Raw genomic sequence first — 24,354 nt, forward strand, 5'->3', positions numbered from 1 at the left:
ACATATACACAATGGAATATTACTCAGCTATAAGAAAAAAACAGATCCTACCATTCGCAACAACATGGATGGAGCTAGAGGGTATTATGCTCAGTGAAATAAGCCAGGCGGAGAAGGACAAGTACCAAATGATTTCACTCATATGTGGAGTATAAGAACAAAGGAAAACTGAAGGAACAAAACAGCGGTAGAATCACAGAACCCAAGAATGGACTAATAGTAACCAAAGGGAAAGGGACTGGGGAGGATGGGTGGGAAGGGAGGGATAAGGGTGGGGAAGAAGAAAGAGGGCATTACGATTAGCATGTATAGTGCGTGGTGGACACGGGGAGGGCTGCGCAACACAGAGAAGACAAGTAGTGATTTTACAGCATCTTACTATGCAGTTGGACAGTGACTGTGAAGGGGTATGTGGGGGGGACTTGGTGAAGGGGGGAACCTAGAGTTGTGGGCAAACTACTTCATGTCCAATCACATCTGGAAATACATGGACAGAGAACTGAAGACAAAATACAACCCTATAATAAGAACAACCTTCCTCTAAACTAATTTTACTGTATCACAGAATAGGTAGTGCTTCTGCTTGGACCAGATGTAATAGTTTACTCAGTGATGGAAAGAATGTGGAAGCCTCTCGGGGCGCTTTGATTTGGCACTGGAAAGCCCCTCTGGACTTGAGGCAGCCCTATACAAGGGAGTGAGCTTAGGAGAACACTGCTTTCCCCTATTACTGGGGAACAATCAGAAAACTGCTTTGAGCTCAATGTAGCCCCTTTTCAATTTGCCATAACATGGCTGGTGCCTTGGGTAAAAGGCTATAGTGAATTACACTCTTCTTCTGGATATAACATTTTCTCCTGTCAGCAAAGGAACTATATGGCGAGCCTTTTCCAAAGTTAGGATGTGAGCCAACCTCCTTGAGCATCTTGCCCAGACCCCCCACTCTGTGGGTAAGCAGCAACCTGTGTTGGTAAGAAAGCTGTCTGGAGTTAAGAGTCCAGGCTGTGGTCATGTAACTCACCTGTGAGAATCAAACCCACAGAGCTGAAGATGCTAAACACAGGCTCTAAGCAGAGGTACCCCCAGAGAAATCTCATATTGTGCCTCCCCCCTTTTTTTCTTTTGTGTACAGCAAATAACCTACCTTGAGGTCATAAAGGAGCTTGAAGCTGCTGGGTGCCTGCGCTGCTCTCTGGACGGCCTGAGCCAGGGCTAAGGCGCCCTTGCCCCCTTCTGCCCAGTGAGTGCACGTCACAGCCTCAAAAGCCCCGTGTTCTTTGGCAAGACAGTTGACGAGGTCCAGCTCTGCCTCCGTGTCTGTCCTGTAAAGGCAGCACCTCATGTTAATGCACTGATGATGGCTGGAGAGGGCAGAATCTGTCTGGTTTTTGCCATGAAAACCCATTGAATTACCCACAGATAGATGGACATTAATCAAGTAACACTGCCTGGGTTTGAATCCTGCTCTACAATTTACTCTCTGGGTGACTGTTAGACAGTTACTTAATCTTTATGTGCCTTCGTTCCCACGTGGGTTGAATGGGAATAATCACAGCACATATTTAATGGGGATGTCAGGAGGCTTAGACAGCAAAAACATGCAAAGTACTTGACCATTCCAGGCACATCACAGAATCAATACATACTAGCTTTTTAAAAATTTTGCTTCTCATTCTGTTGTGGTTAGGACATTATAAGAAGACCAAAACCAGCATTACAATACCTAAACAACCCACACAAGTTTCTCATGCATGAATACTTTCAGCTCAATTCATTTGACTCTCAAGACAACATCCCACCAGGTCTAGTGAAATAATGGAACTCTGCAGGGTTTTAAGCTTCTGTTAGCACAGAAGGCCTCTAGAGACCAAAAAGGACATTTAACTTCAGGCCTGTCAGTTATCCAACTTCACTCTGTGGAGACTGAGGAGTCCCACAGGAGCCCAACCTGACCCTGGAGCCCCAGTGGGTGAGGCGATGAGCCTGCCGTGTCAGGTGCCTGTCTCGTCACAGGCGCTCGTTAATGGCTGCTGACAAACAGGTTTCATAACCAATAGCAGTAACTGAAGAACAAAATAAACCTAAGCCCAGGTGTTGTGTGGTAAGCTCCGGGAGATGTTTTCTGACTATCCCCACAGCCCCCTTGACTCTTTCATTTTGTACTCACTTGAATGCATTCATGGCCACTACTACTGGCACTCCAAACAGTCTGGCATTTTCAATCTGTTTCTTCAAGTTGCTGAAGCCTTTTTCAACCAGCTCTAGGTTCTATAAAAACAACAGTGACAGGTCCAAGAGGTCATAGAGAGAGGAGCTAGTTGCAGGTTCTCAATACAGATTTTACGTACTCACATGGTATAATGGTACCAACTGACTGTTTTCAGCGTGGCACAGACCCCTCCATCAGAAGGCAGAGCCCAGCACAGTGCCTAGCATTCATTATACAGCAGCCACAGGCATAGTCAGAATGCATGAAGTAATCAGTGATGCTTTCAAAGCACTTTTTCAAAAAAATATTCTCTTTTACCAACATTCTGTATGGGGCAATTCTGTTTTAACGAATCTGACCATGAAACTGTGCTAGGGATAACAAAACAAGATAGAGACCATCTTTAAGAATCAAATACTATGACATTCAAAAGGAAAGTAACATGGAAACATACTTTTAAATATGTTTACTTCAACCACCACAAATCTCCTTCAGCAGGGGACTGGGCCAGTGAACTGGAATATGTACACTCAATAAGTATGTACTAAGCAGATGTTATGAAAAGTGAGATACTCTGTATTAACATCAAACCTGTCAAAGATGTACTAGCCTTGCAAAACTATGGAGGGCTTAATTCACTGCACTTTTTGGACAAATAAAAAAATACATTTGTATTCATAAAACTTATTTAAATGTTGAGAAATATGCACCAAACTGTTAAGGACATAAGTCATATATATATTCTTATACTGTTTATTTTTACAAAGAGTATGTTACTATTATAGGCTTAAAAACACATTATTTTAAAAATAAACATAATAATCTTACATAAAAATATATACACTGGATCATGAGCAAAAACCAGCAGTAATACCTCCTGGTCTGTGTATTCCATAAAAGAGCAGGAAAAAAATAATGTAAGATGAAGGTAGAGAACAACTGACAGTAGGATTTAGTTGAAATTCTAAAGAGTACTGCTAATTTTTTACCTCTAGTCACATGAAAACCAATTAATATGTAAGACTGATTGAGAACAGTTTTAAATAAGTACAGTTTCTTAAATGAAGACACCAGCTGGGCCAGTGAGGGGCAGTCACTCTAATTAGACGCAGGAAAGGCTGTGGGGTGGCAGGAGGGCCAGAACTGTGAATTCCCCTCCTACGCGTGAATCAGCCAAATGACCATAAAAGGCAAATCATAACTCAGAAGACAGGCAGACTCAAGGCACCAACAATTCTTTTCTAGCTGCTTTTGAAATACTTCATTTGGGGCCTAAGCAGTGACCCTGTATTGCTAGACGATTTAAAAGCCCAGAAAATTGAATTAACAGTGACAGCAGCTGACCTTAACATCTCATGGGAGTGCCTGATGCTCCTATAACCCCACTAAACAGGCTCTGAAGATGTTTTTTTGACAGTAAGTGATATAAATATGAAAAGACTAGAGCCCACAATTCTTTGAGATTCTGCTTGACACCATAAATCAAATCAGCTTACGGGAATTTTGTCTAGGAAAACAATCAGGATCCTAACCTTATCTTGTCCTTTTAATATGGCTTTAAGTCGGCCATATTAAAGGTTCAAGAGGAAAAGACATTTCACAAAACTTGCTTCTGATCTGAATGGCATTTGGGAATCAACCAGCCAAAGCAGCGAAGACAATGGAAGGAAACTTCCTTAATCTAGTGCAGGGATTCTCAACCTCAGCACTACTAAGTCAAATCAGTCTTCGTACTGGGGACTGTCCTGCACATTGTAGGATGGTTAGTAGCATCGCTGACCTCTACCTACTAGGTGCCAGCTGCACCCCCATCTCAAGTTGTAAGAGTCAAAAGTGTCTCCACTAACAAATGTCCCCTAGGGGAAAGTTGTTCCCAGTTAAGAACCAGCCACTCGTCTAGGGCAGTGGTTTTACTGACATCCTATATGGGGCCATTCTGTTTTATGAGGCATGTCTTCCCCGTGTCATTTCATACGAGTCTTCAGCACACAGCAGGCCTTTTAGCATCTCTTGCTCCCACGAATGACCCTAGATCATCCTGATACCCCCACTCATTTCCAGATGGGCTGGGCTGAAAAATGCTGATTCACAACGTGGTGCTCTCTAGGACAAGTAATTAGAAACGACTGCAGTTACCTCTTCTGTGTAAGCCTTGGGAAGAGGTAGTCCGGCAGTAACCTGGAAGGAAAGGAAGCAAGGTCAGAGGCATATTCCATCTGCAATTAGACTGTAGCCCAAAACAGTTCTTGCCATGGGTTAAAGGCCAGAAGCTGTGTGCTTGGGGGGATGTACAGAATTACAACATTGTTTCCTGCCCTAAGGATTGAGGACATATGCTCAATCCTACAACACAGAACAAAAGTGACTGCACTGAGCACAGTGGGAGACCTTTGTGGACACAGCAAAGTGAGAAGGGCAGATCTCTGAAGGCACAGGGAAGGATGAGTCTGCTCTAGGCAGGAGCAGTAACCTCCGTGAGTGAAGCACACAGCAGTGGGGGCGGAAGAAAAGGTGAGTGAAGGGAAAAAAACAGCTTGTCAGCCCCACAAAGGCCACCCTGATATGTCTGCCAACAGAGTGTGTGACAAGCCTGGTGATGGGTTCATGAGCTGGCCCAGAGCCAACCCAGGCCTCTCCAGAGCTTAACTAGGGTACTTGAGCAATACAAACAGGAGGGAAACAACACACAAGGATTTCCTTCCCCTTCTAGAGCACATTTATAGCTGTCAAAATCCTAAGCATGAGTACACTGTCATGGGGGTGCCTGGTGGCTTGGCACAGGGATGAGCATGGGGGTGAGGTGCTGATTCCAGAGACCCCACTCTGGGCAATGGAGGATGACGAAAATGCCTTCAGCTTTTCACTGGTCCGCTCCCATTCCTCAGAGAGCCTATGGTGCTCCAGCTCCAAAAGGGGCCCCGCAGAGGCAGAGGAGGAAGCAGGGGGCCGCCATGGTCTGGGTCTGACACGCAGCTCCATGCAGTAACATGAGCAGCAGGCCTGACTCCGTGACAGAGCTGTATGTGTCAGGCCCGCCTCCGTGTGCCCAGGTTAAGTGCTGGACATTGTGTTTCAGACCATGAGATCAGGAGGAAAGGAGAGGAGGTGCAGTGGTGTGAGAGAGGGTAAGGGGGTGCAAGAGAGAGACATTGGTTATGATGGGGAAGAAACAGGGATTCCATCCTGCACTGCTAGCAGAGAGAGGCATCCTGGGTAGGAGCCCCCTGGGTGCCTTCGGGACAAGTAAGCCTGGGGAGGTGTGCGAGGATTGTGTGCCGTAGCAGTATTTCTGGGACCTAATCCTTTCACACAGTCCATGAGGTCAAGACTATTTCCATAACAATTCTAAGATATTATGACTCTTTTTACTCTCATTCTCTCATTGAGTGTATAATGGACTTTTCCAAAGATTATGTGATGTGTATCACAACAGATCGAATGCAGATGAGAAGCCAGGGATCTTCAAATAAGCGAGATACTGAAGAGATCTAAAAAAATGAACAATGCTTAAATTTTGTTTTGGAAAATAGAGTAGGTTTTCATTTACAAAAATGAAATCTGTAAAAAAGAGTTAATCTGTAACTCATTTTTAATTCCTAATATAGTAACTATCAATAGATCGACCCCACCTAAACAAAAGTTCTTTCAGACCCACAATAATTTTGAAGAGAGTAAAGTTCTGAGACCAAAATGCTTGAGAACTGCTGTATCAGGACTAACCCTGATCACTGTGCTAAGAAACATTGATTCTGTAGGTGAGGGAGGTCTTATGTCTTAAGTTACAAGAATCCTCCTATCCTCATGGATGATATGAACTTAATATTTCTTCAAATAATTTCTGAAAGCCTGCACTGTGACTTCATATGTAGGTGCCAAAGAAAAGGTGTTAAAATAATAGGCTAAAAGTGCAATTTCTAACCAGCAGGAATTCGGGAAAACACTAAGTTTAGGCTGGTGTTGAAGGTAAGCTAGTCCTAACCTGTTTCTATTACCCAGAGGCAGGCCTATCTACCTTCCTACTCCAGGCTAGTCCCCCAGAGTGCACCTCCCAAGGAGCTGACCTCTGTCTCAGAGAAATGGTTTGGTTGACTGGCTGCCAGTGCCACTATTTAGAGGGAAAATGGGACTCTGATTAAAAAGAACAGTCTGAACACAAATGAGTTTTTTGTGGTAGAGCCAAGCACAATGTCCTTGGAGGGGTTTAGATATTACCAGATGTATTCCTCAGGAAGGCAGGCCTCCAAGCCAATTTCAGCCCTCTTAAAATGCTGACGGCTGACAGTGTCTGTGGGCACTAAGGCGGTCAGCACAAGCCTGCCCCAACACCCCTTGCTCCAGGTGCCCTGTCCATCATGAGGATAAGGGCAGCTTAATAAAGAAACAGGTGCAAGTCATCAAACTTCTCTGTAGCCTTCAGAACAATCCTGAGAATCAGCCTCTTCCACTCTTGACCCTTACCGTGGGGCCACCTCCATGCATTTTAAGAGCCCTGACTGTGGCGACAAGCACCACCACGTGAGGACGGAGACCCGAATACCGGCATTTGATGTTAAAAAACTTTTCCATTCCAATGTCTGCTCCGAATCCTGCTTCAGTCACTGTAAGCAAGGGGAAAAGAACTGTAAACATGCCGTCCCAACTGCCCTGGTAAGAAAAACAGTCTAGTCACTGAATTTGCAGAAATACTCACCTACAAACCCTTCAGGGCCAACAAGCTTGAGAGCAATCCGGTCTGCAATGATCGAGGAATTCCCATGTGCAATGTTGGCAAATGGTCCAGCATGAACAAATACTGGGGTGCCCTGTGCAAATCAAGACATCATGAATGAAGCTGTTAATCCTGCTTCAAAATGGGACCACACAGTCAAGGATAACAAAATTAGCTGGAATCCAAAAGAAAAAGACTTCCCAAAGGGAAAATACCAAGCTGCCTCTTTTGTTCTGTAATGTCCCATTCATAGCTTTGAGAAGAATGGAAAGACAGACATGAGCAAGTAGAGAAACTCTATCTCCCAAGAAAGTATGCTTTATGCCCACTCCGCTCCGAACATAGAAAGCCAATTCAGGAAGGCAAAAGTCACTCTGCTCACCTCTAATGTCTGCATGAGATTGGGCTTGATTGCATCCTTCATGAGCACTGTCAATGCGCCACTCACTCCCTACAAAACAATGGCATGAAGTGTTGATTCTTACCAGCAAGAAGCCCAACCTTTTGAAACCGAAATTCTCAGGTATTCTCAGGTACTCCTTTTTTAGCCATCTTGGACCAATTAGTAATTTCACCTGAAATAGACCATCCATCCACTTATTTTTTGTGGATATACTATGAAGTCACGAGTTATTTTAAGCAGGGAGAACAGATAGAGTAAAAATGCCATTCACATGAAATTTCAGGAAAAACATGTAAGTCAGAAACAAGTATCTCAATCAAGCTCTCTTGCTGACTGATGAGGCGAATCCATTTCAGACTAGTTTACAGCAGGGAAATGCTAGTTCTTAGAGTACTGAATTATTTGTAACTTTGGTGTCTGAGCAGAAATGACTATATACCAAATTCAATATGTATTTTCCAAAACTGAATCTGAAAATTTACGCAGAGGTTCAAAAACAACTCTTAAATTTATCAAGTCCCTTTTTTAAGCCATCCAACCATACCTGAATGAACTGGTAGCAAAGTGAGGTAAAGTTACGGATCTCACTTATATTCAACCATAAAGAGTTTCTAAGTTTATGGTTTGGGTGTAAAATTTTTAAACAATATCCTTTCTTAAACATATTAACTGTGAAAATAGGCAAGTAATATTTCCCCCCTTTTTCTGAATTCATCTGACATATCACTAATAATAGGCCAATCATTTTGGTATGCATAAACAAATGGACTTTTCAAAACTTAATCTATAAGATTATCTCATTTTAAACCTCGTATTACCGGGTCTACAATTCAGAAATAAGCCTGAAGTGAGAACAAGCCTAGCAGGACTACCAGATGAACTGGCTAAGGAATTGCCCCAAAGTGGTTATCAACATAGGTATGGTGGCCAACAAGCCTCATGACAAGAGGCCTCTGTGCAAGCAGGCTGTCGTAGGGAGGGTCAGGGTATGACTCCAAGCTCAGCTACTGGAGCCTCTCTCAGACTCCTGATGTTCTTTGTAAAATGAAGTCACACACACGCTTTTAGAAATATTCAAAGATTGAAGAGGTTGTTCAAATCACAAGAAATCTGTCGTCTATTACTGCAGCATACCACCTATTACTCATTATGAAGGTACTTCTACTTGTTAACTGCAACATCCTAAGTAGAATATAGTTTTTGTCACTGGTAATGGTGACAGCCCAGAACAATGGACGCAGACGCATTGCCAAGCCCAGAGCACCTGGGTACCCACCAGATCTTCAGCACTGATGGGCTCCCCTTTCTTGCTAGATGCCACCACCATTTTGCTCAGTCTCTCTCTCATGTCTTCCAGAGAAGTGGTGAGAGCCAGGACAGCCATGATCTCACTGGCCACAGAGATATCAAACTGGGTCTGTTGGCAGGGTAAAGACAAAACAGAGAACACTGAGTGAGACCAGAAGCATGAACTCCAGAAGTCACCCTTGTCTGCCTCAAAGGCTTATACACAAACAGCTCAAAGGAGAGAGTGCCAGAGTAGCACACAAAGAACTAATGAAGATAAACCTCCAAGAGCAAAAGTTTGTAATTAATTACTCAAAGACCTTGAGTAGTCAAATTTTAGAAATAAATGTTCTAGTAGGACCAAGACGGTTTGTAATTGTGCAGTTATTTAGCATACAAGGGAACAACACAAACTCTTATACTGAAGAAACTATTGCAAAATGGCCAGAGAGAAGAAGCAATTTTAATCAATTTATGTGTGGGGATATTCACCTGCGGCTCTCCACCTCCAGGAAAAATTGTGGGGGAAAAACACACAGGTGACACATGGGATTTACTGCAAAAGCTGTCAGGAGTGCTCAGTGCCACACACCTACTCACTTCCATTTTAAAGGGAGAAGGCAGAACACCACCTGGCAGCCTCAGTCGCATGGGAGAGGATGGAGGAGGATAGAGGCAGCAAAGAGCTTGTTCATAGGAATTAATTGACTTCATAAGGAACAAACAGTTACCATCCGTGTGTACCCTTTCTCTGTGGGAGCCTGTCCAATTGTGATCTTCCTCAGGAACCTATCATTGGTATCCAACACTATAGTAGAAAGGGAAGATAGAGCGTAATTTTCAGTAAATCGACCATAAAGTTAAAGGAACCAACAGTTCTAGAGCTTCCAGTCTGACTTAAAAGACTATTAATATTTGATTTAAAATTGATATCTAAGTTGGACTGTGGGTTCAAGTTAAGAAATTATGTTCACATACCTAAATGTACAGGACTTATTTTTTAAAGAAAGCAATGTAGAGTGGCTTGGTTTTACTCTGTTTAGAAAATTCAAGTAACTAACCAGAATTCTAGAATCTATTTTAAAGCACATTCCATATTACAAGAAAAACAGAGTATGCACAGCTTTTCAAAAGGCTGAGGTTTGTGTTCTTGTTCTGTGCGATGACTCTGACCTTATGCCATCCTGAGAAACACAGGGCCATAAATGCAGTATAAGGGAAATTGCCTTTTCAAAGTGTATTAGGTAACAGACCTTCTCTTGCCTTCAGCACACTTGATGACAATTATATACCCTTGGAGAATAGCAAAGATCAAACAACCAAGCAGTCTTAATTCCACCTCCTACGACTAATTATTGTTAATAATTTGGTGTATTCGCCATTTTGCTTTGTGTATGACAAGCCAGACAGTAACAAAATGAACAAACCAGTTCATACCCTAAATGGGTCAAAGAGGAACAGCATTTTTAAGGCACTTGATAAACATGCCAAATTATTTTCCATGAAGATGGTAATAATTTTAACACCCAAAATAGTATCTTGTAAAGCACTCGGAGACACACACACGTCAACTTGATGAAGATGTAATGTGTTGTTGGAGTCCACCCTTATTTTTTTTTAATATACTGTCAAGTTCCGAGTATCTAATTTCTCTGTATAAAACAGTCAAAGGTATGATCTGTTTTTTCTTTGTCTGCTTCTACTTTCTTAAAGAAAGTGTGAATTAGACATAAAGCAACTGAAAAGTGAACAAGATACTACATTTTCAAAATGCATCTTTAGTTTATTCCTCATAAAATACTGTATCATCTGTCTGAACCTACTGAGGCAAAGGAAGAGAAATGTCAGTGTTGTTTTAGATATTAAAAGAACCATTTTAAAAATGCTATTAGCTATCAACAGTTAACGAGCCAATGAAAATCACAAAGACAGCCAATAAAATAGCCGTTAGCTACATTCTGCATGACTGGTAAGGATAGATGGGGATACACTGTTGGTACAAAATAAAACTCCATGCTATTTGTACATAGAGAAAGGCAACATATGGCTGTGAAGCCCAGCAACTCACTCACTAAATTGCCAGGTGTTTAAACCTTGAAGGCTACCTACTTTGTTACAAGAGTTTAATAAAATGAGGTAGAAATGAGTAAGCAAGAAAAATCATATCACTTATGCCAGAGAAGAGTTCTGAGAATAAAGGGCAATGTGATTCAAGAAGTGATTAAACATAATTTCTCTACTTCACGAACCAAATCTTTCTGCATAAAATGAAATTTGCAAAATGTTATTTTTGATTTATGCATGAACTTCCTTGAAACCACCCGCACTCTCATCAACACTAAAAAGCCAGCAAAATGTCCAACTAATCCAACAAAAGAGGTTTGATTACAGCTAATAAGGAGAGACTGATGGAGGTGGTCAGAAAAACAAGCCAGTCACCATCTTGGTCATGCCTTAATCATGAAAACACCGACACCCAAGCTCCTGGACCTCACATTTTAACGGTTTTTACTGAGGGCATCAGGCATGCAGTTTAACCAAGGGAAATGAGGCATGCGGACTGCTCTGGTACCTCTTTGCCAAGTTATGGTTTCTGGATCAATATCCAATCTTGCAAATCTGTTTATCTCTTCATCTGTCAGAGTGGTAGGGTCAGTCTTTTCAATGCCTAGTCTCTAAAAAGGTAGGAAGATTAGAACATAAAATAGGACAGAGCAAACAAAAGCATAGTAAATTTTAAAAAATATATAAACCATTTAAAATCAGAAAGAAAAACTATGATCCCTTTGGCTAAACCTTTATTTCCTACTCACACATGTAAAATAACTGAGCAGCAGAGGCTAGCTTACTTTACCTAAAACAAACCCTAAATAAGCATGGTGACCAAGGAGTGCTGTGCCATTTCACCAAACCCAAACATACTGAAAGGAAAAGCATGGTACAAAGCTTTTCCATCGAGAAGTTCGGTTCAAAGGGGAAGTATCAGGAAGGGCAAAGATAAATATTAATAAAAATCAGTGTAAATCACTTTTATGTGCTTTTTATATATCTCAATAATATTTTTTCATTCCTTCTTATTGTTCCAAAGGCACAAAAAGGGTATGTCTATTCCTGCCCAAAGAACTTAGGAAATTTAATTTTTTACCATGTGCACACAGGTCACCGCCTGAAATGGAAAATGCCTATAAATTGTATTCTCCAGTTTTCCTAATTCATGATAGATTTGAGTGAGCTCCACTAAGCTCTGCTCTTATGACAGTTCCTTTCCTTTTCTATGAGAGCTTTATTTTAAAACCTCAGGTGTTTTCAGAGCTCGTGCTCTTTGGCTTGTCAAAATAGGTAAACAATGTCACGCACTTGGCATGTGAAGTGAAGTCAGCAAAACTCTCTGTCACTTGGCTGAGAGTCTGTTGACAACCCACTCCTGCCTGAGCACCTGGCAGGCAGACTATGATAACACTGAAGCAGAGGATGACTGGGACCCAGGAAACAAGAGGGCAAGGTTCTCATTCCAGTCTAGCAAGGGGTACTCTGACCAAGTGCAAGTCCTTTGATTTCAAACCCTAGAGCTTTTTACAGGATCATTTAAACATTTGGTCTAGCACTGTCCCACATCTGACAGAAAGTTCATCAGCAAGGTAAGATCAGAAGTTGTCTGCTCTTCCCATGGTATTATGTTGCCTCACAGAACACAACTCTTTAATAAAATAGGGTAGCAGTTAACTTACCTTGTGCATAGGATTTCCGAGGGGTGTGAGTGTTTTTACACTGTGTAAAAGTGACTTTTTCTCAAGTCCAGAAAAAAAGGCACACATATAGTAACTGAATTGTAAAGTAAGTAAGGCAAAATGTAACAATTAATGCACCTGGATAAAAAGAACCTTAATGTACTGTTTTTGCAGTATCAAAATATGAAGTTACAAGAAATTAAAAATAAAGTGAGTATAACTATTGCTGGCAATAAGCAGCACATAGCATTTACTGAATGCTATCTAAATAATATATATATAAAATCTTTCATATGTAAAAGTAACATGAATACATTTTTGAATTTCATTTTTAAAACTCTCTTGTGCTATCCCTTTATAGTCACATCCTCCCTACTGATCTGTTCTCGCATACAGTATATAACTTTTGAGGCATCTTTCACTCAACATAATGCCTTTGGTATTCATCCAAGTTATGGTCCATGTCAAGAGTTCATTCTTTTTTACTGTATCATGTACCAGTCTGTTTATCCTTCATTCACTGAAGGACATTTGGGTTGTTTCCAGATTTTTGAGATTTTTAATAGAGCTGCTAAAAACATTCAGGTTTTTGTATGAACACAAGTTTGCACTTCTCTTGGATAAATACCTAGGAGTGGAATTTCTGGGTCATATGGTACCATGTATGCTTAATGACTATGTATTTGTTATAGAAATTAAAATACAATACAGAAGTAACCACTCTTGCTTAAGGTCCCAGTGCTGAGAAGAGTAGGTATTCAAACTCCAAAAGTGTTATGCTGCCATGCTGGCACAATGACTCCTATTTATGCTACACGGGAAGTGTCAGTCTTCTCAGCTAAGGCCAGGTTGTCAGTGTTCCACTTATTCCAGGACTGACCACTCATTATTTATAAAGGAGAAATAACCTCTACTACCAATTTTTGATGTGTATATGACCTTAAGACTACGGGGTATGAATGTAACTTGATCCCAAATAGACTACTCTAAGGAGATTTCTACCTCCTTATCAATCACCCAATTTCATACAGTATCAAAAAAGAGGAAGGGAAAATCTTACCCGTAACCTTCGGAGTTGGATATCAGAGAACTTTCTCACTCCATTTACTGATGGTACCAAACGATTAAAGAGAGCCTTAAAGAAAAGGAGGAAAAGAGTTTTTAAGTGAGAGGAACCCCACTGCCTTGCTACCTACATCATCAGCACCCAAGGGACCAACATTAATTCAGGTGTTGCAGTAGTCATGGGTCCTAGGCAGCTTACCTTGTCTGTCTGGGTCAGTTCATGGAACATCCGGGCATCAATGGCTGCAGCAACAAGGTTATTAGCAGCAGTGATGGCATGGATGTCACCAGTGAGGTGGAGATTAAACTGCAAAAGAGCAGAAGCCACATCAGTCTTGCAAATTCTCTGTCTTTCCAACATTCATTCTATTGCAACCAAATCAATCCCTACATTAAAGGCAATGGAGAGCTGATGAAGCACAGCTAGTTCATGCTGGTTCTTCCCAATCTCATGCTTCCCTTTATGACTTGCTCAGAGTTATTATTCTCACTGAAAGCCAGACTTTGAAGTCCTTGTCATGTCAAAAACTAAGCCATCTCCCAAGTCTGAAAATTAGAATGTATTTCCTGTAAATGTTGCTTCTGCTGAGAAGCAAGTCATTTGTCTACTAAGAGGTCTACAAAAAAGGATAATCTTTTGAAGGGAAAGTTATAAAAAAGGGTCCGATTCAAATGAAATCCCAACACTTTACCTCTTCCATAGGAATGACCTGTGAGTAGCCGCCTCCTGCAGCGCCACCTACAGGTGAAGGGTGAGGAGTCATGTTAAGTATACTTCACCACTTGAAAATCAAATAAAAGCAAATAGGTTTTGGTAACCACTGTGCATATTAGGTATCTGCTGACTTTCTATGACCATTTGGACAGATTTGATCAAGCGTTCTCTAGTTTTCTTTTACCAAGCTACAACACTTGATCTTGTTCATGCTGAATAGTCTCTCAACTGAAATTTGAGTGTAACTGTTAAAACCAAGAACACATACATACATACCTACTCATTATCTTTAGAAAAAGGTTCCCTGGGCCTGCAGCTACATAAAGGCAAACCCATTCAATTTTCTCCTCTCCTCAATGCTACTCTGGTATTTTAGGAGAGGAATATTTAAAATACAGACATGCAACACAAGAGACTGCAATGCTTCCTAAATGGGAGACATGTTAGGAAACAGCTTAACTGCTAGATTTTTTGCTGGCCCATTCAGCCTATTAACAAAACACCAGTCAATAACGTCCAGGTTATCAGTGAGATCAATTTCAATTTGAGGTATGGATTTTGTGGGAGTTTTCTGTGATGCAGAAACCACACAATGAAAATGGGGCAATGTGTGACAAGAGGAAAATACAGAGTTCACGAAGCAGAACAAGGGGAAAGGCTCGTTCTGAAGTTGAAAGGGGATTGTTAAGACAAGCTCAAAAGCAGAACTAAGTCAGCACATTTATAAAATAGATCAAAGCAATAGGCAGAAAAAGTTCAAGGTTGTTTCCCGTTCCAACATCTGTAGTAACTGCTAGAATGAGCAAATATGTGATACCCTATCACCAAGCAAATGAGAAAGCTAATGCTAAGAACTTAATATAATTAATAAAGCAATTTTAAATATAAGAGCATATTTGCAGTACCACAGCTATCAAATACTAAAAGTGAAGTATGATTACTGACATCAGGTTTTCATCCAATGCAGAAGAAACACTGGTATTGTTTTAGAGCTTGAAGTAAACATGGGGCCCACTCTGGTACTTAAAAAGAGGGCCTTTGACCAAGTTACCTCTGAAGTCCCGTTGCTGCTATTGTCCAACAGTGATAATGCTAACAATCTCAAATTAGGAGGTAAAATAATATACATAAATTCCTTAGCACAAAACCTGGTACAAAGCATAGGCTCAATAGGGTTTTTTTTTAAGTATCATTGATACACAATCTTATGATGGTTTCACATAAACAACACAGTGGTTTCAACATTTACCCATATTATCACATCTTCACCCTCTCCAATGCAGTTACTATCAATGTAGTAAGATGTTATAGAGTCATTATTTGTCTTCTTCGTGCTGTACTGCCTTCTCTGTGACCTATAGACCTACACAATATAGATTGTGACTGAAAATTATAGTGCCCCTTAATCCCCTTCTCCCTCCCCACCCACCCTGCCCTTTGGTAACCACTAGTCCTTGGTAACCCCTTTGGTAACCACTCAGTGTCTGTGGGTCTACTGCTATTTTGTTCCTTCAGTTTGGCTTTGTTTTTATACTCCACAAATGAGTGAAATCACTTGGTATTTGTCTTTCTCCACCTGGCTTATTTCACCGAGCATAACACCCTCTAGGTCCATCCATGTTGTTGCAAATGACAGGATTTCTTTTTATGGTGGAATAATATTCTATTGTGTATATATACCACCTCTTCTTTATCCACTCATCTATTGATTGACACTTAGCTTGCTTCCATAACTTGGCTATTGTAAATAATGCAGTGATAAACACAGGGATGCATATGTTGTCTTTTTGAATCTGAGAACTTGTTTTCTTTGGGTAAATTCCTAGGAGTGGAATTCCTGGGTCAAATGGCATTTCTATTTTTAGTTTTTTGACGAATCTCCATATTGCTTTCCACAATGGTTGAACCAATTTACATTCCCACCAGCAGTGTAGGAGGGTTCAAGGGTAGGGTTTTCTTACTCCCAACAGGATAAAATATCTGTGAGGTTTCTCTGTCTCTAGAAAGTCAGCATGATAATCAGTAGCTATGATTACTTTTACTGTTACTGTGACAGTTGACTCTCAGTCACATAAAAGCACCCCTGGCTACATATTACCCATCCCAGGGAATCCCTGTGTCAAATGGTAACAGCAAGAGTGGGATGATCTGATGAAAGCCTTTACCAAAAGCACCACAAGAGGGGATGTCAGGAGGACATGCCTGGTGTCTAAATGAGTTGAAGACCCCATATGAATTCATGGGTCAAGTGGGCCAGGGAGGACTGAAGGAGAGGCAGCTGCCCTCTGGCCACCCAAGGTCCAGTCCTACTAATACCTTTTATTCCAAAGGTAGGGCCCTGAGAAGGCTGTCGCACACACGCAAAGACGTTCTGATGCAGGTGGGCGCCCAGGGCTTGCACTAGCCCGATTGTGGTTGTGCTTTTCCCTTCTCCCAGGGGCGTTGGAGTTATTCTTTAAGATGAAAGCAGTAGAGGAAAATCAAATTTATGTGAATTAAATTTATGTCAAATCACAAAATCAGACCTAACAGATCCTAAAGAATGACTCTTAATCTGAATCGTAAGAACAATGAAAGATCTGGAAAGGATCTTTTCCAAGAGTCTTAACTATAGTTTTCCCCCATATTTTAAATTGTAAAAGACTGCTGTGCTTTAGCTCTTCTGACTATAAGGTGCAAATATAATTTCCCTTGTAAAGAAATACTGCTATAATTAAAATTTTTCAGTTTAATCCTCGAACTAGCTTTTGTATATCACTTAGCCAAGCAATAAAAATAATGCCCAACAGATCTAATGAATTATCGAATTTGGGGTTAAAAAAGACAACTCCACCTGAAGACCAGCTTTTAAGACTCAACTCTTCCACCAACTAGATGGATAACTTTCTTATCTCTGAAGGGTTATAATCTACCCTTCCATACCTCACAGGGTTGCTACAAGGATCAAATGAAACAAAATCCATGTGAAAATGCTAAAACAAAATTAAAGGAACCTTCACATATATGTATGTGTATGTGTGTGTGTGTGTGTGTGTGTGTATATATATATTTACATATATATATGTGCTAAGTGCAAACATAACCACTGGTAATAATAATCAGGATTCATGTTAAAATTCAATTAGCAAGTGAGTAAAAACCGTACCCAGTTACCACCACATATTTTCCATTAGGCTGGTGCTTCAGGCGCTCCAGTGTCGACAGCAGGACTTTGGCTTTTGTTTCCCCATACAGTTCTACCTCTTCAGAGAGTAGACCAATTTCTCGAGCCAGGCTACCAATGGGCTTTGGCTTGCAAGACCGTGATATATCAATGTCACTTAAAAGACATACAGAGAATATGCATCAATCTCTATTGATTGAACTGAATTAAACTCACCATAGTAATGACCCAGGCCCAACCACTGATGGTGCTTTCAGAGGGGGTATACACCTAGCCATGGTATCCATCACCTAAAAACCAACACTCTGTAAAGCTTTAACTAGTAAAATTTTATTTTTACCTTGGGACAGGTGCCTTGAGATTAAGCTCATTATAGTCAATCATCCACTTTCCTGGCTTACATTTCTCCAGGAAACGCTTTGCACTCTCCACTGTGCTCTAAACAAAATGTCATAAATGGAACTCAGAAGAAGTTATTTTTTTAACCTCTATCTCAATTCCAAATCCCAGTCACTCTAGTTCAACCACAAAATGAACAGATTTATGATCCATCTATTAACCTGCTTCAATTCTAGGCAAGAGTCTATAGGCCACTAAAATGCCCGGGGCTGCTTGCCTCACCCTGTGTCAGCTGGTGTGTGTGAAGAACAGCAAGAAGCCAAAACACACCCACATGCATCATGTGTTTGCACTTCACTTTTTCTGAAGTTCTGATATTCCAAGTATGTTAGAATTGTGCCATTTCTACTTTCCTCTATCCCTTTTTTTCCTTAACAGAGTCACATCCTTACTTAGCTTCTGAGAAGGTTTTTTAACATTTGCTCTTGGGGAGAAAAGCAGTAACTTGAATTCTATCATCTTCGTAGCACTATTACACAAACTTTTTTTTAAAGGTGTAATTGGCATGGAACATATTTAGTTTCAAATGTACAACACAATTTGATACTTGTTCATACTGCAAAGCGGGCACCACAGTAGGTCTGGCTGACAGCCAGCACAGCAGCTGCCCCTCACACGCACCTGCATCAGCATCACCACCGTCATGGGCCCGACACCGCCGGGAACTGGAGTGATGAAGCCCGCCCTCTCTTTGGCCTCGTCGTATGCCACATCACCCACGACTTTCTTCCCATTTAGTTTTGTACTGTCTGGTCAAGGGGGAAAAGAAATCAAAGCAAAGTCTCAGAACTGCAATCCTGGTTAAGTGGTCAATTATGATAACTTCTTCCAAAAACTACATAGTATTTAGGATGTGTGATCCCACCTGGCTTAAGTGCCTACATTCCTTAAAAGCTAGGGGATGACAGGTGTTTGCTATTTCCTAGGGAGAAACTTATTTTACCTGCAAGAATTGCAAGATGCTTAAGCGGTTTTTCAGAACCATGAGAATCTTTTTGTGGTTTGTCAGGTGGCAACTAAAATACAACTGTTTTTTATTCTTAAAGCCAAATACCCAGTATATAACAAGCACCTTTTAAAATGTTAATTTGCCAAGGCCTACAAAAGAGTGTTTTTGGGTGCACAAAGCTCCATGTCACAGCTGCCAGATACTGTTTCTACAGCAACTGCGAGCATTCTGTAAGCTCCATGCTTGAGCAGGAGGAACAATTCAACATCCAGTTCCAAAGAACAGCTACTTAAACGTATGCAAAAGGCAAAGAATATAATTACACTTCCCTTAATAGGATACAAGAACACTACAAATCCTACCCACAAAGAATAGCTATTCAAGAGAACAAACCCAATGATGCATCACTGCTCACTCACACAAAGCACATCCCACACTGGCTGCAGAGCACTTCCGGGTGGTGGGGGGCAGGGCAGACCTGGCAGCTCCAAGGTTCCCCGGGCAAGATCTGGTAGAACTTTAGCCATTTCACCACTTCTCCTTGATCAGATCACCATAACTGAGGGAGGAGGCTTCAGGGTGTGGCCAAATGCCAGAACTGAGAGACCTAGGCTCTAGGATGGATCAGTCCTTCTACTAACTGCCTAGTCCTCAGCGACCATGGGCTCCGTACTAATCAGAAGTTTCAAGATGCAAAGGACTGACACTACTTATTTCACAAGCTTGCTGAGAATCGAGTAAGAAATTATGCATTCTTGAAACTGAAAAAGCATTCTCCAAACATAAGGGTTTCCTTCCCATCCTAGATACATAAGCAATTTTCTAGGTTTACTATAAAGAGCTGGTGAACACAACTCTTTGGGATGGTTTCAGGTTTCTAGGTTGTAAAGCAGCAAGCTACAGCAGAACATTTCCTCACACCCCTAATGTGTTTTCAAAATGACAAGGAAATATGGTTAAGGGTTTGCCCTTTGTACAGATTTAAACAGTCTAACAATAAAGTTAAATTAAAATACCCCTGGCACCTCTATTATCGCTGGTCATTTTGTTCTCCATATACAGGAGGCCTACTGATTACTGTACAACCAAATGTGGCACTGGACGCGCTCAGCTGTGCTCCATAAAACCGAACACCGTCAGGGCTCCTGGAGCGCCCTCTGATGTATGTGCAGTGGTTCATGGAAGGTATGATGTGGTTGGTCAGTGGAAAAAGTGAACGCTATTCAATCTAAGTGTATGGCTTCAGTAACCAACAAACCTTTTACTTTGGTTAACTACCCCAGCCCTATAATTTCTCTTCCATTGGGAATTACATGTACAAAATTCAAATTAAGATGCAGCTGAGCCTTGCCTCCTTCACATTTAATTTGGGGTCCCTAATGACAACCAGTAAAGAAGCCACTATGTTGGATAGGTTGAACCTAGATTGGGATAGGATGGGGAATCTGTTTCCTCTTTTAATAACCCTTCCAAATAAAACACTATTAATCTGGCCCATCTTGAATTATCTTTCAGTAAGCCAAGCAGGAAGAACACTTTTATTTTTCCCTGGCCAAGACAATACTCTGCACTTGAATCTTAAAAAATACTGCTTTTTTTGGGGAAAAAATAAAGTACATACTCTAATTCATTCTTTTTTTCTTTTTCATCATACATCCAGGCAAAACTTTATTTCTCATTTTGTTCTGTTCATGTGTATAGCTTCTTTTACTTACTGATAAAAAGCACATAACACATACTGCCCACTGGATCCCACAACTTGCAACAGTTTATCAAGATTAACTGACTCACATTAATAAAGGAGCCAAGGGGAAAAAATCAGATTATTTAGTGTCAAGTCCAATCTTCTACTCCTCTAATTCATTCTTAATTTGCAAATGACTTAAGATGTTACCCCTGAATGGACCATGCAAATGACTGAGATATTCTAAACATGAATCAAGAAGTGGCTCTGTTGTGGAACATGATGAATCAGAAATGAACCTTTGTAGAGAACCACTTTTAGGTCCTCCAGCCCACCACTGGTCTATAACTCAGTGACTCTGCTATCCTTGGGGAAACATAAAATCCAGCCTTACTGATACTTATTCACCTATGTGCTCAGGATCAGGGAAAATACAGTTGACCAGGACGGAAGATAGTGCTTTCACATTTAAGTCAACATTTCATACCTATCTGCTAGACTCAAGATCCCAACCCAGGGTTTTCTTCTTCTGTCTTTCAAATCTAGTCAAAAACAAAGAATGCCAAAAGTAGAAATATGATAAAGATGCAAGGTTTTAAACAGAATGAGCTTGAATGTCATACTGCAAGTACTCAGAGTGAGGAGTTGTAGGAGAGCAATTTCTGTCTCACCCATTAGATAATTACACTACAAGAAAATGAGTGATCAATTATGAGCTACTGTCTTAAAAGCATGGTAGGGAGAGTGGGAGGGAGGTTAAAAATGGTGAAGGCTTGACAGTGACTAATGTTCCTGGCAGCTTAGTGTCTTTTTCTCAAACTTAAGATGGGGAAGGAGAGAAAAGAATATTCTTGCTATAACTCCCTTCAACAATTCAACAGTTGTGAGTGCCAGCAGGAAGAAGGCACAAAGCTGGACGTGGCGCTGCAGAGACTACTGCCCTGACTGTCTAATGGAGAACACAGGACACCAAGCATGAGACACACGGGATAAAAGAAACACCAACTTACATGGGAGGGGAAGGAGGATTTCAGAGGAGAGATCATCCCTTGTTGAAGGGAAACCAGGCAAGGTTTGGAAGGAAGAAAGGACATTTCAGACAAAGAGGAGGGAGGAAGTGGCTGCAAGTGAAGATCACAGTTGAGCTTTATTCAGTTGTGTGGCCCCAGGCCTAGGGTGGTGCTTGATGCACAGACACAGTAGCTCAATTTAAGATTGTTCCTTTCTTGAATCTATGAGGTATGTATACAAGTATTCACTGTATTGTACTTCCAAATTTTACATCTGAAACTTCCTCAGGAAAGAATGACCTGCTCTGCTCAAGAAGCAGGCATAGAAGCTGCAAAGGACAAACAAAGCATGTGCAGGGAAGGACATGTGGTCCATTGCACAGCAGTTTAAGACAGGTATTCGCAAAACGCATGTGAGGAAAAAGGTCACAGATGGCTGAAACTAGTTTGGAGCTAAGGAGTCTGACAAGTAATGTGGGAGGAGGAGGCTCACGGGTCCACGTCCAGACCCATGAATACAGCAAGAGCACACAGATGGGTCAGAGTGGAAGTCAGCTGGAGGCAGGGGAACCAGTAAGAAATTTATGGCAGGGCATCCAGCTCAGAGGGTAATTAATGCTCAACGACAACCCTGAGAACAGAGCAGAGAGGGAAAAATTCCTAACATTTAAAAATGGATCCAATTTAGGGAATGATTGGAAGGGAAACTAAAAGCTTTCAGAGCTGTGGTAGGAAGAATGGTGACGTCAGTAACCAACACAGGGAGTGAGAGTAACTCAGGGGTGAGGTGCCAAGAACAGCTGTGGCCATGACTATAAGACTGGTCCCAGGTCAGACATCTCTGCAAAGCCCTCCTAGGGGGTTCTTGGCAGGATGAGGCCCTCTTCTAGAGTCTCAAAGCACTCTGCAAAGATCACACTGTATTTTAAATCCATCCATCCTTTGCTAAAATAAAGGGTGGTCCCTACAGGAAGACAGAGTGAGATCTCCCTCTTGTCCCCTCTCCCAGCCTCTCCCAGCCTGAAGTCATGGTGGGACCTGCACAGCACAGTGGCTAAAATCACAGGTTCCGCCATCAGGCCAACTGGCCTTCTGGTGGCAACTAGGCCACCTACTGATGCCAAGGCAGGCAGCCACGGGCAGGCTGCTCACTCAGAGCCTTCGTGCTTCAGGCCTAAAACAGGGCAGCGGGTTCTCACTTAGGCTTCCCCTGGCTACAGAGACATCTTCCTCGGACAGGCCCACCCCCAAAACTACCTTCCTCCTCCTCCAGCAACACTCACCTGGGACATAATTGATTCCACAGTCGATGACTACTGCTCCGGGTTTGATCCACTCCCCTTTCACTATTTCAGGCTGACCAGCTGCCACCACCAGAATGTCACCTTTATTTACCTAAGAAAAAAGGGTTTTGACTTCAGAAATTAAACAAAACATAAAAAAAAAAAAACTGAACAGTACAAAGGCATCCCTAAGCTCGGCATGAAATTCTTCATTGTCATCAGCCATTTTATGCAGCCACACAGCATCTCTGACAGCTCTTCATATGATGCGCTGATTCCCACACATGCCAAAAAGCTTCCCTTTATATGACATTTACCAAATGGGGACCTTGACGAGAACCTGCAGGACAGGGAGAAGCACAGGCTTGGGGCCACAGGCTTCATTATGCAACATCTGGAGACTGCTCCCTCTCCTATAGAATGTGGGGACTGCCACCTTCTGCAGAGAACTGCTTTGGGAGAATTAAAAGAGAAGGTGTTGAGTCTGTCAGAGACTGCACTGTCGGTAGGGATGTATACATGAGAGAACTGGGCTCAGGAATTGGATGCAGGGGTCAAGAACAAGCTATAAAAGATGTCACAGGACCACTGTTCACATCCCCCTCTGGAGCACATCTACCTATGAGGCCACCACGGTTATGCATCTGGGGACTGGCTGTCAGGGGTCAATCCCATTTCTGATACTGCTAATCTCCCCTGAAGTAGACTGGTGTAAAAAGAATATGATCAGAACAAAATCTGTATAACTTGGGCAAACTTTTAATTTTAATTTGTTTCTTCATCTTGTAAAATGAGACAAGAATTGTAGAATTGTTACAGGAGTTAAATAAGATTAAGACAGAGTACATGGCAGTTTCTACACTTAAATGTTAGCTATTCCCATTAGGTGAGAAAATTCCACCACACGTGCATGTACACACACACACACACACACACACACACACCCCACCTTCCACTCTGGACTGTTTACCTCCTCGCTTAGATTGGCAGTCTTGGAGTGACAGATGGTCACTGTGGCATGGTTCCACAAAAGCAAAGCATGCATTGGGGCACCGACTATTTGACTGCGCCCAACCACCACAGCATGCTTCCCAGCAATCTGCACCCCTGAAAGAAAAGCAAGAGTGCCTCAGAGAACTAGGGGAACCTGCCCTCCTTCACAGGCCATCTAAATGGGAAAATTCAGAACAAGTGCACAAAAACATGCTCTTAGCACCAAATGGAAATGTTTCTAAAAACATTCTTTTGTGAGGCAAACAGTGAATCTGTAGCATCTTACTACACTGATGGACAGTGCCTGCACTGGGGTATGGGTGGGGACTTGAGAATATGGGTAAATGTAGTAACCACATTGTTTTTTCATGTGAAACCTTCGTAAGAGTGTATATCAATAATACCTTAATAAAAATTTTTTTAAAAATTATTTCTTGATACTATCTCAACTACAGGGTTTCCACTACAAACTAGGACTTGTACTTAATGTCCTTGCTGTGGATTTTTGGGAGCAGCTTAAGCCAAGAGCCATTCCTTGAGTCATAAGAGAGTGGGAAGAAAACCTACACTCAAAGAAAAAAGAAACCTTGACATACAGCTAAACAGCCATATGGAAGAACACATCAGATTAAATTATATGGGAAAATAGTTCTAACAAATAGGGTCTGTGTAATGGGGTGAAGGGAAGTGATGGAAATTAGATCAGTTATCAGTAATTCTTTCCAGATTTGGTAAGTTTATTTACACAGTTCCTCATC

General features: G+C 41.6%; 1 protein-coding gene across 1 annotated transcript in view; it reads right to left on the minus strand.

Annotated features, from left to right (window-relative positions):
* MTHFD1 (methylenetetrahydrofolate dehydrogenase, cyclohydrolase and formyltetrahydrofolate synthetase 1) overlaps nt 1-24,354 on the minus strand; it is a 59,108-nt gene that overhangs the window by 12,488 nt on the left and 22,266 nt on the right. Inside the window, exons 7-24 of the mRNA XM_036906071.2 lie at nt 23,574-23,710; nt 22,604-22,715; nt 18,299-18,426; nt 17,619-17,716; nt 17,261-17,434; nt 16,432-16,568; nt 14,093-14,139; nt 13,600-13,707; nt 13,396-13,470; nt 11,180-11,282; nt 9,339-9,415; nt 8,597-8,737; nt 7,300-7,368; nt 6,900-7,011; nt 6,668-6,807; nt 4,346-4,387; nt 2,168-2,268; nt 1,145-1,322 (exon numbers count right to left, since the gene is read on the minus strand). Coding sequence (XP_036761966.1) covers nt 1,145-1,322; nt 2,168-2,268; nt 4,346-4,387; nt 6,668-6,807; nt 6,900-7,011; nt 7,300-7,368; nt 8,597-8,737; nt 9,339-9,415; nt 11,180-11,282; nt 13,396-13,470; nt 13,600-13,707; nt 14,093-14,139; nt 16,432-16,568; nt 17,261-17,434; nt 17,619-17,716; nt 18,299-18,426; nt 22,604-22,715; nt 23,574-23,710 — 1,979 coding nt within the window. The remainder of the gene's footprint in view (nt 1-1,144; nt 1,323-2,167; nt 2,269-4,345; nt 4,388-6,667; nt 6,808-6,899; nt 7,012-7,299; nt 7,369-8,596; nt 8,738-9,338; nt 9,416-11,179; nt 11,283-13,395; nt 13,471-13,599; nt 13,708-14,092; nt 14,140-16,431; nt 16,569-17,260; nt 17,435-17,618; nt 17,717-18,298; nt 18,427-22,603; nt 22,716-23,573; nt 23,711-24,354) is intronic.

This window comes from Manis pentadactyla, chromosome 11 (assembly GCF_030020395.1).
Source record: "Manis pentadactyla isolate mManPen7 chromosome 11, mManPen7.hap1, whole genome shotgun sequence".
In the NCBI taxonomy this organism is placed as follows: Eukaryota; Metazoa; Chordata; class Mammalia; order Pholidota; family Manidae; genus Manis; species Manis pentadactyla.